Raw genomic sequence first — 12,289 nt, 5'->3', positions numbered from 1 at the left:
GTGCACTAGCCCCTCTCTGAAGCAATACCTTCTTGGTGGTTCCGGAGAGACGTAGGGTTTGGCGACCATAGGAATGTGTTTTAGTGGGTCGAGGAGAGAGTAGTCCTGGCTTCTACTAGTGTTGTAGAAGACGGCCTTAACCCCACATTACCCTAACCTTCCTGTTAGGGTGTCTGATGAGCAGATTTATCCCCCTATGGTTTAGAATGAAAAAAAAGCCCCCCCCCCCCCCTTTGCATGGGTTTGGTGAGAGGTAATCATATCTGCGGCAACACACACGCAATGGGAACAGCTTTCGTAGTGATTTGGTGACTAATGGGTGATACGCAGATGCACGTGGTCGGTTTTTTTAACTTTATTTTCTTTATTGGTTGGTTGGTAGTCGATCGACGAAGAAATCTACAGTCGAGGATGAAAGGTCGATTTTTCAACTTCAGCATTACCAACGTACCCTACCTTCGCTCTGGAAACACAGAATATGTCAAGAATACATACTGTGCGCTGCACAAACACGAGTTTGATCGCTGCCCTTGCTAAACTTCAAGAACGTCGTACGAGACCCTAACGATCAGGTACGCCAGGAGGAAAAGTTGAGACCGAAAGTTCAGTTCCTGTCAGCTGAGAAACGAAAACGGCCTAAGACTTATCGATTTCACCGCATCCAAGTACATGGTCATACGTAGCACCTTTTCCAACACAGCCTCCCTTATCGTTACACCTGGAGATCATCACAGCAGACGGAATAGCAAATCGATCACGTTCTGATTGACGGGCGGCATTTCTCCGACATTATCTACGTCAGGACCTATCGAGACATCGACTCTGACCACTACCACGTTGTGATAATCAAACTGCGTCCAAAACTTTCTATCATCAACAATGTACAGTACCGGCAACCGCCTCAAAACGATCTAGAACCACTGTAGCAATCGGATGTTGCCACATGGTGGATGCCAGACGAGAATGGCCCCTCTAAAGGATTGCTGGAATATAGTTAACGCAGCCGAGAGCGTTAACGTGGAACTAGGTCGGCGAAACGATTGGTTCGACGAGGAATCCGGAGCGATATTGGAGTGGAAGAATGCCGCACGTTTGGTAATGCTGCAGCATGGAACCCGGCAGATCGTGGATCGATACAAACAGAAGGAGTAATTGCAGGCGCGTCTCTTTTGGAAGAAAAAGCGCCACCTGGAAGAACTGCTGTGCCATTCTCAAGAAATTCCGAAGTTCTATCAGAAGCTCAACACATGCCGAAACGTATTCGTGCCGCGAGCCGAAATATGCTGGGATATGGAAGGTAGCCTCTTGACAACTGAGCGTGAGCTAATCGAAAGATGGAAGCAGTACTTTGAGCATCTGAATGGTGTGGAGAGCACAGACATGGAGGACCAAGGCAGTGAATATGATTGAAATGAGGCGAGTATACGGACCCCTGCGCTGCAGTAAAAGATTCCTTTACTATCATTGAACAAAGTTTTAACTAGTTGGTTGTCAATACACCGTCCTGTACGAAAATAAAAATCAGTCACTGTGTGTGCGAATGCTTGCAATTGCAGATCCTTATGATATGAAAAAGCTACTGAGTGGCGCGCTATTTGGATGGATTGATGCTTCCGTCGTTGTTGTCGACTGCTGTATGTAGGTAGGCAGATATGTAGCTTGCAGTCGAGTGCGAAATATGAGCAGTGTAATTATGCGGTTGAATTGGTTAAGTGAGGGTGCCGTGCTGTGGTGTGTACAAGTGAGACGACGACGACGACGGTGAGGTGAGTTGGATATATAAACTATTAGAGCAATAAAAACGAGCAATTTCTCGGTACAAAAAATCGTACAAGAACTGTTTATTTATCATTGTCACGGATTTTCCTTGGTGCTTTTATGTGTTCGCTGTTTAGAAGAGATATAAAACTGTCACTTTCAAAAGCTTAAGTCACTGCAATACTGGGGGGTAAGGACGGTTACTGAAATGAGTTTAGATGTGAATTGTTTACAAGCTATTTACATTTGAATGTGCTGAGATTGTTTTGCTGTGATTCGCGTTGGTTAGCCAGTTAACGATTTCCCTTTTCTTCTTCGTCAACAACTACACAGCTGTTGTGTTAACCTTTGTATTCCATCTTAATAAACTACATACTAATAGAATAATTACGGCTAATGTTTTATCGTAATCCATGTAATTGATTAATGGTACCACTATAAGAGATTTATTTCGTAGAGAGCAAACGTTAAGGAAACTTGGCCCCATCAGAGGCAATTTATCAATCTCAGCTGTCGTCGGCCGGTGATTGGGAGACTGGCCCCCTTTACACAGAAACGACCAACCACGGGGAAGTAATATTACAGCTGAGCTAAACTCATCGTATCTGATCGCCATCTACCGTAATCAGTAGAAAAGCGATCCGACGTACTCCAATATTCCCTGCTCTTGATTATTCTGTTGCTGATATTGTTGCTGTTGTTGTTGGGCCGGTTGACGGCGCCGATTGCTGCTGTTATTGTTAGGATTCTTTACCTGGGGGCTGATGCCCAGCATCTTCAGCGACGGCGGCACATTGATCTGGTCCGGGATGCGGACATGTCCGAAGTCAACGGTGAAGGCTTCGCACCACACGCCAAAGTGTCCGATGTCGAACACGGTCAGATCACCGGGCAGGGTCAGGACGATGGTCTTTTTATCATATCGTCGGAGTGGAGTTTCTTTGCCGTTCTCGTCCGGGATGCGAATGCCCTGCGATGTAGGTTTTGCTCCGCGGCCAACCCAGAATTTTGCGTCTATGGAGAAAAATTGGGCACTGAATTAACTTGAGATGGACCTTGAAAGACAATCATGTCGTTCATAACGAAACGGTGCATGGATCAGGAGGTAACAAAATTATACAGGATATAGGAAAATGTTTTCTTTATTTAGGGCGTGTGCAACATGATCGTTTTTTCCTTTATCGGTCCTCTTTTATTGAAACAAAAATGATAAAAAGCAAACTTGAATAAGTCATGTTATGAAACTGCCAACATGCGTCTTGTCACTTTTATTGAAGAGGAATCGATAATGTTACTTCATCCCTTTAAATAGGGACACCTGAGTTTGTTATTGAAGATGCAACTTGGATTGAAGGTAATACCATGCACGTTACGTCATTTTTGAACAACATTAAATATTTTGAAATTCATAGATAACATAATGACTGTTTTGTTTTTCGCAAATTTTCAGTTTTTGGTATTTAACTATAGCAACGATTGGCATATGATCTTTTGGTCTTCCCCAATCCTGTGCACACCTTTGAATATACAATTACTGCAAAACCAAAACGTCTAGCCAGAACTTATATGTTGCACCGTGGTGCTAACGATGGACGAACAATAGAGTGCCTTCCGCCGCAACCATGCTGCCTACCTAATATCGTGGAGACTACGAGCGCCGACTGGACGATGGTCGGCTCCAGGCTACTGTGAGAGTACATCTCCGTAGCCGACCGTTGATCTACATAATGGCGATCCTGATATTGCTCACCAGAGAACGGAGGATGGCAGGTAAGTTATTGTAGAACATAAGTCAAGTGAATTTGATTTCGGTGTGTATATGTATCATTTTCGGAAAGAATCCTTAGTACATCGTGGTAGGTCGGACCGGTAATAAGGTCAGTCAGTGGAATCTCGAATAGGTACTACTGTAATACACTATCTTGCCGGAGACACCAACTCTGTAAAATTGAAAATTGCTCCAGTAAACCATTTTTGCCTTTCTCGTACACTAAGTGTACTGGAAAGGCTATATGTTCACTTCAAAAATGACTTTTTGATAGAAGGCCCGGAGGGTCGAGTCACATATACCAATAAACTCAGCTCGATGAATTGAGGTGATGTCTGTGTGTATGTATGTATGTGTGTATGTATGTGTGTATGTGTGTATGTGTGTGTACAAAAAACTCACATCACTTTTTTGCAGTAAACCTCAACCGATTTTAATGACCGACGATTCATTCGACGCGGAATCTGGTCCCATTGTTTCCTATTGAAAATGGTTCGGATCGGTCCAGCCGTTCCGGAGTTATGGCCATTTAGGTGTTCCGGACCGGTACCCCAGGAAGGGGCCAGATATGAAAATGCTACAACCCTATGCATGCGACACATAAAACCGCGGCATTTTCCATAACCTGATGAACGATATGCAGGAAAATACTCTCAGACCATATCTGAACCGGTAGTGTTCCAGAACCGATTCCGGGTGTCCCACCGGAAGTGGCCAAATAAAAAAGTGAACCAAATCCATGCATGTGACACATCAAATAGCGGCTTTTTCGATAACCCGATTAACGGTATGCAGGAAAATAATCTCAGACCATATCCGAATCGGCAGTATTCCAGAACCGGTTCCGGGTGTCCCGCCGGAAGTGGCCAAATATTAAAGTGGAGCAAACCTATGCACGCGACACATCAAATCGCGGCTTTTTCGATAACCTGATAAACGGTTTGCAATAAAATAGGCTCACACCACATTAGAAACTACAGGTAGTGTTCCGGAACCGGTTCCGAGTGTCGCGCCGGAATTGGCCAAATACATAAGTGAACCAAAGTAATGCATGCAACACACCAAATAGCGGCTTTTTCGAAAACCCGATGAACGATTAGTAAGAAAATAGAACCAGACTACATTACAAACTACCGGTAGTGTTCCGGAATCGGTTGCAGTTGTCCCGCCGGAAGTGGTCAAATGTAAAAGAGAACCAAACCCATGCAAGTGACACATAAAATCCCAGTTTTTTAGGTAATCTGATGAACGGTTAACAAAAAAAAATTTTAGACCACATTAGGGAAAACCAGTAGTGTTCCAGAACCGATTCCGGGTGTCCCGCCTGAAGTGGACGAATGTGGAAGGAAACCAAACACATGCGTGCGGCTCATTAAATACCGGCTTTTTCGATAACCTGAAGAACAATCAGCAAGAAAATAGTCTCAGATCACATTAGAGACTACCGGTAGTGTTCCAGAACCGGTTCCGGGTGTCCTGCTGGAATTGATCAAATGTAAAAATGATCCAAACCAATGCATGTGACACATCAATTCGTGGCTTTCTAGGAAATCGGATGAACAGTTAGAGGAAACTAGTTTCATGCCATATTTGGGACAATTGGTACTGTCCTGGTTCCAGATGTCTCGCCGGAAGTGGTAAAATGTAAAATTGAACCAAACTCATGCATTCGGTGCATCAAATCACGGCCTTTTCGATTTTTTGATGAACGGTTAGTAAGAAAATAGGCACAGACTACATAAGTTACTACCGGTAGTGTTTGTGGTTCCGGGTGTCCCGCCGGAAGTGGCCATATACAAAAGTTAACCAAACTATTGCATGCCACACATCAAATCGCGGCTTTTTTGATAACCTGATTTCCGGTTAGCAAGAAAATAGGCTCAAACCACATTAGAGACTACAAGCAGTATTACAGAACCAACTTTGGGTGCTTTGCCGGAACTACGAAAGTGAGCAAAATCATAGCAAGCGATAGATATGTGTAATTGTTCTCTTCATCATGACAAAACTAAAGTGATCTCAGAACTCATCAAATCACACCATTTCAGATTCCTACTCATCCTTACAGTCAACGTTGTATGGGAAAATTAAAATTTAAACGCAACAACCCTGAACATTTTTTTTTCAATCCCCTTTTGCGTCTAAAGTTACTACACAAAATTCGGATGTGACTGGTTGCGCCCCCGCGCTCTGTAATGTGGTTGAAATTATATTGGGATTTAGTTTGGGAAATTTCACTTGCTTGCATTTTTTTGTTCAATTTTACATGGATCTTGTAATCAGCGATAATAAAATACAGCCTGAAGTGTACAGCAAAACTTTGTCGACGACCCCAAAGTGATCTGTGATTGTGAAAAAGGTTATATCTCAGCTTGTAATCATCGTCTTCATATTGATTGGCCTCCAATGACAGTGAAGGTGGTCAAGCAGTCAACTGAGAGCTCTGATATTTTTAAGCTCTGCCTATACGTTGAACATAACTTCGGAATATGCGTCATCACTAAGTTTTTCTATTCGATAATGGCTTTGATAAAATTCTTGCTTTTCTCAATAAAGTATTCTCAGGATGCAGGAACACTTCGGCTTATGTCGACATCATGAGTACATATTCGACGAGAAAGGCGCTATCACCACTAGGTGGATTTATCAGGGTTTTTTTTTGGATTTTGGATATCAGAATCAAATGCAAAACCTACAAACTAGCATCACGGCCAAACCAACAACAAAACGATCTGATCGTAGCAAACGGTCACTGGTCTCCGTTTGACAGCAAGTTGGTCTCAAATTGGCTGGCAACGTATCGCATCCCATCTGTGATCGGACGCTGATTGACCAGGTCTTTGTTTATGGATACGACAGATTGCGTTAGGAATCCATTAACGCCTTCTAAGATCAGATAAACACAGTGTATGTCCAAACGAAGCTAGGCTAGGAATATATAACGAAGCCACTCCTTGAATTTTCAAGAGCACAAATCTGAAGAACCAAATGTCTCACCACGCTGAAAAGTTGATCGATTGGTCACGCGCTGGTGGTGACCAATCGATCAACTTTTCAGTACAATCTATCGTTTGGTTCTTCAGATTTGTGCTCTTGCAAATTCGAGGGGTGGCTTCGTTATATATTCACCTTACGCAGACTGCTACACCATTTTTCTCACACGTTTAACATCGACTGTTGCGAGGATCACCATGTCGAGGATCACCATCGTTCAAGCTGCTGAAGACAAAATAGAAGGACAACATACTCTTCTTCCTTCAATGATATCTGGAAGTTCGTCAAGAAGTTTCCAGCGGATGCAACCGCCAAATGCCAGCCAAATGACTGTCCGCTATTTGTGGGAACGGTTCTCGGAATATCTAATCGTGATCAAAACTCACGATAACCACGATGATGCATCAACCCTTACGTAGTCGAGAGACTGAAGTTAAGCGATACTACGAAGCGAAGACGTTTCTGTTGGAAAAGGTTAAGTTGAAGTAGCAACCAGCGATTTGGGAACATTGATCATGTAAGGTTGCCCCAGAACAAGTTTCAAACTTTCAGTGGGAACATTGAGGAATGGTTCACTTTCCGGGATCTATACTCTTCTCTCATCTATTCCAAGACAGATCTGCCCAATGTAGAGAAATTCTACTGCCTCAAGGGATGTCTCCAGGACGGACCGAAGAGTTTTATTGATTCTCTCCCATCACTGAGGTAAATTATGAAATTGCTAGGGATCTACACCCTTAAAACAGAATGCCGAGATCGGCTGTGCGGATCTCGGTTAAAGTTCATTTGCTGAAATCTCGGCTAAACGCTTGACGTTTAATGTTTGATGGTAGCGGTACCCATGGGTGCTGCTATAAATAAACTAGATTTTTTGCTGATATTGTGCCTTGCAAGATAAATCCGCAAAACGCGTTAGTCTTCTTCTTTTCCATCAAGTTGCAAAAATATGACCGCACCACTATGAGCGACCTGATGGTCAGAAATTCTACATGCGGCGCTTATATCAAATCCACATGAGGCTGCGGCGATATGGCCGCGAGGAGATGCACGCGATAGAGACGCAATGTGGAAATGAAAACGATGAAGCCGTATCCCCCAGCAGCATCACTAAATAACATCCCGATTATTAAACACAAAGCTGACGAGGTGATGCGTATGCATATTGTATATAAGTGAATCAATGTCGCGATAAATATGATTACGATTTCTGGCCACCTGAGTTGCCATTGTGTTAGCTATTGTTTTGATATGAACGGCCTGAAGGCTGCTGCGATGCTGCTGGGTGGGTGACAGTATCTGTTCGATTTTGACATTGCGTCTGTATCGCGGGAATCTCCTCGCGGGCATATCGCCGCCGCCCAATGTGGATTTATTATGAGCGCCGCAATATCTCAGTTAAATTTCGACTGCCGAGCGCTCAGCTGTGCGAATCTCGGCAAAAGAATGGAAATTAGCCGAGCTCGATTGAGTGTGTACTCCAGCAGCGATACGACAACAGCACTTGAAGAAACTGAAAGTCCAAGCTCTTTTTAAGCTTTTCAGCTTAGCGAAGGAATCTTCAACAGATATGCATACACTCGAGGAAGGTTTTGAGTAAATAGTGCAGATTTTGGATCAAATTATACAACCCGGAGACTACAAGGATTTATTGCTGATCAACATCCTTTCCGTGCGATTGGACCCTGCGACGCGCAGGAGGTGGGAGAATTCTCTTCTGTGATGCAACAAGACACAGTGCAGGAATTGACTGAATACCTTCAACGTCGCAATCGCATGCTAGAATCACTTTCGGCGTAGTCAGTGAATTCTAGGACAGGCTCCTAATCACAGCAAACTGTGAGGACCAAGGCATCTTAAATTTAATCTAGTTTCAGCACCGTACAACCACCTGGAGGCTGTTGCGCCCCTTGCAGTGCTAACCACCCACTATTTCGGTGCAGTGGTTTTCAGCAGATGCCGTTACCAGAGAGAGAAGCAGCCCTAAGGAACCCCTCTCTCTGTAGGAACTGCTTTAAACCCAAACATAAGGGTATGGGATTTTTGCAAGGCGAAACGAAACGAAAAGAAATATAATATTTCTGATACGATGCGGTACGAAACTAAACGAAATTCAAAAATGACTCGTGAGATAGATTCAAAATCCGAATTCACTCGGTACTTTTCGAAACGAAACGAAATTTTCAAAAAAGTTCCGCGAATTTTGCAGCTACATCAATTTTATGCGAATTGATACTGCTTTTTGCGGTGGAGCGAATTGCATTTCCATAAAAAAAACTCTCACCTCCTAGCTTCTTTTGCTACTGTGCCATTTTTAAATTTTTTAAATTTTTTGCGGCCTATGTATATTGAAAGTTTGAATAATTACACCAATAACCAAATAAGATTGATCCAATGACTTACATAATAACAGCACACCAATAATGCGTTACATCATTATTGCGACTATGCTATATGATGTAACGCATTATTGGTGTGCTATGGTTTTTTTTTGCATTTGGTTCAATCAGAAAATTAAACCAAAATATTAAGTATGGTCCCGCATACGGCAAATTTTGAAAGCATACCTATTGAGCAAGATCTTAATGGTAGGTCCTTGATAAGAAGTATACTGCCGTGTGCAGCATAATTGTCCCATGTTAATAGAGATTCCCATAGAACATGGAACAACTATGCTGCACACGGCAGTATATTCGAGATGTTTTCTGTCATTATTATAGAACCTGGGAGTGATTTGTCCCTCGCTATTCGAGATGTCTTTTTAAAATATTTTTCAGTAATTTGAGGTTAGCAAGATCTTCGATAGTTGATGTGTAGACGTTAACACTATTTATTTGTTTCGAAATTTATCAGAAATGCCGCGGAATTCCGTTTAATTTCGTCAAAATCTATTTTGAAGAGACGAAATTTTCAGAATTTGGCGAAACTGCGAGTTTCAATGCGCCGGCCAATCCCGGCGAGTCTACTTCGTAAGTTTCGAATATGGCGGCTAGTGGAACAGTGGCGGCTCTTGGGTCGATCCATAATGCTCAGGTTTTGCTGGCAACGATCATCGTGATCATCGAAGAATATAGTGGATATCGTTATCCAGCACGAGTTCTTATGGTTCGGGCTCTGAGTGTAACTTCGTAACGGAAAGATTAATTCAGCGATTGAAGACAACACGCAGTCAGGTAGACACCAAGATCCATGGGATTGGTCAAGCGGTGACCTGTGAGATCAGCAACCATTCGATCGCGAGTGATGAAATTCTCAAGGCGCTTGAGCTTTTTCATATTACCCAAGGTTACGGTTAATCTACCGACGTCCTCAATCAACATCTTGAAATGGAACTTATCAGATAGAATTGAATTGGCTTTAATGTGGCCATGAACGTGGCCATGGTCTTAGAAATTGAATCATACTTCAATTTCTCCAGGGATTGGCAGCAGGTTTTGTTGCCGGCTCCCAACGAATCAGCTTTTGGCTGGGTGTCTCATCATCAACGTCAACAAGACCAAATCGTTGGATGTCAACACGATCAACCCTTCCAGCTTCACGGTGGAATACTGGAGAATGTTGAAAGCCTTCAACATCTTGGTAGCCACATGGCGGCCGATGGCGGCACCAAGATCAACATAGGTGCACGGATCAAGAAGGCGAGGACTGCTTTTGCGAGTGTAAGAAATTTATGTAGTAACAATCAGATTAGTCGACGCACCAATATTCGAATTTTCAACTCGAACATGAAATCTGTTGAGTTACGGTACGTCAGTGAAACTTTGGTGTGTACCACTGGAGAACACTTAACAGCTTCAGGTCTTTATCAATAGATGCCTGCGGTAAATAACTCGTGCATGGTGGCCTCGCAATTAGATCTCCAACGTGTAGCTCCATCATCGATGTAATCGAAAACCGATAACGATAAGAATTCGGGAGCAAAAGCGGTGGTGGGTCGGCCACACTCTACGCAGGAGCAGGAACGAAATCTACAGGCAATCGTTAGATTGGAACCCAACAGGACATCGCAGCAGAGGCAGACCGTCATGGCTCATGGTGGCGCAGCCTCAACAAGGAAATAAAGGAAGTTGAGTTGACGGAAATTTGACCCGGCCACAGGTCAAGGCGATAGCTGGCAATCGCCCAGGATGGAGTAGAAGAAAGCGAAGTAGAACGAAACGGGTGATGCTCGTTGTGGACGTTGAAAAAAAGTTTCGCCAAATTCTGGTTTGTAAGAACGGGATGATACATGAGTGATGTGATAACCAGTACAGACGAAGAGGATGAAGCAGTAAACATGAGAACGCAATTGCAAGATCTCATAAAGGCAGGAGGATTTAGGCTACGCAAATGGGCATCCAACCGATTGGAAGTGTTGGATGGAGTTCTGGAAAAAAAACTAAGCGATCCCAACAACCTCAAAGGAAATTTGTCTGGATTCAGATGCGTCGATGAAAACTCTCGGTTGAACATGGATACCGGGAATGGACACTCTCTGCTGTCCAAACGGAAAATTCTATCTGTGATTGCCACGCTGTTTGATCCGATAGGTCTCGTTGGAGCTGCCATAACGTTCTTCAAGGTATTCATGCAGCTTCTGTTGACAATAAAGGACAAAGATGGAGCACGACTAGACTGGCATCGACCGCTACCTAAAACGATGGCGAATCTATCACCAACAACTGCCAGTTCTCAACCAGATCAAGATCAACAGATGTGTAATCATATCAAGGGCAGTACAAGAGCACCTTTGTTTTTTTTTTGGAAACCTGAAGATTGGGCGATAAGTGTTTGGTGCGACTGTTTGCGTCAAAATCAAAGGTTGTACTTTTGAAGATTCTAATTATTCCAAGGTTGCAAATGTGTGGGGCGCTTCTTACGACAGCACTATATGAAAGGGTCAGCCAAGCCATCCGAATTCCAAAGAGAGCCTATTTCTTAACAGACTAATTGCGTTTTACGCTGGATAGCAGCAACACCAAAAAAAAAGCAAAAAAAAAATCAACGTTTGACTGAGCGATGAGTGGCAACATATTTCAGGAGTTCAGAATCCCGCAGATCTGATATTGCGGAGAATAACACCAAATAATCTTGCAGAGATTGTTTTCTGGTGGGAAGGTCCAAGCTGGCTCTTGGAAAGTTCGCACAAACGGCCACAATTGATAAAGTGCCAACTTAAGGAAAATCATGCTAGTCTGAACATGGATTTGAAGGCGCCAAAAGTAGTTTTCTTCATAAGCTCCTCTCTCTTCTCTCCTTTTCTTGGTATAACGTCTTAAATGGGACCAAACTTGTTCCTCAGCTTAGTGTTCTTCTATGAGCACTTCCACAGTTATCAACCGAGAGCGAGAGCTTCCTTGCCAATGACCATTTTGCGTGAGTATATCGAAGGTTTACTAAGAGATACGAAGCTATGTACTCTATGCCCAAGAAAATTTCCTTTACGAGAAGATTTTGGAACAACCGATTCATCAATGTGTAAAAAAATCCATGAGCGTGCCATGTTAAAAGTACCCGCACAAGTCCCATAATGGATTTGTGTAATCTGTAACACAAAATTGATCAATTGTGTAGCCAACGTAATATTTTTCACAGTTATGTATTGAGGTGTAAGGCAACCCTTCTCAAACTTCTTTACCGACGCGTGTATTTCTTGTGGGATTGGTGGGTCGCAACCCATAGTTTGAGAAAGGCGGGTGTAAAGCAATCTGTGTAAGTTCCTAGATGATCTAAATATCTCTCAAATTATGATGATTTTTCAAAGTTTTACATGGAAACGAGTTTTCAAACTTC

The 12,289-nt window shown here is 43.1% G+C and overlaps 1 protein-coding gene across 3 annotated transcripts in view; it reads right to left on the bottom strand.

The window, feature by feature from the left end:
* Positions 1–12,289, bottom strand: part of LOC109430398 (protein Skeletor, isoforms B/C) — a 73,246-nt gene that overhangs the window by 32,031 nt on the left and 28,926 nt on the right. For all 3 annotated transcript variants that reach the window (XM_029867122.2, XM_029867125.2, XM_029867124.2), the window contains exon 5: positions 2,513–2,772. In XM_029867122.2, the coding sequence (XP_029722982.2) occupies positions 2,513–2,772 (260 nt within the window). The remainder of the gene's footprint in view (positions 1–2,512; positions 2,773–12,289) is intronic.

The sequence above is a fragment of the Aedes albopictus genome, chromosome 1, assembly GCF_035046485.1.
Source record: "Aedes albopictus strain Foshan chromosome 1, AalbF5, whole genome shotgun sequence".
NCBI lineage: Eukaryota > Metazoa > Arthropoda > Insecta > Diptera > Culicidae > Aedes > Aedes albopictus.
Note: the sequence above shows the minus strand (reverse complement) of the source record. Positions and strands in the feature narration are given on the sequence as shown.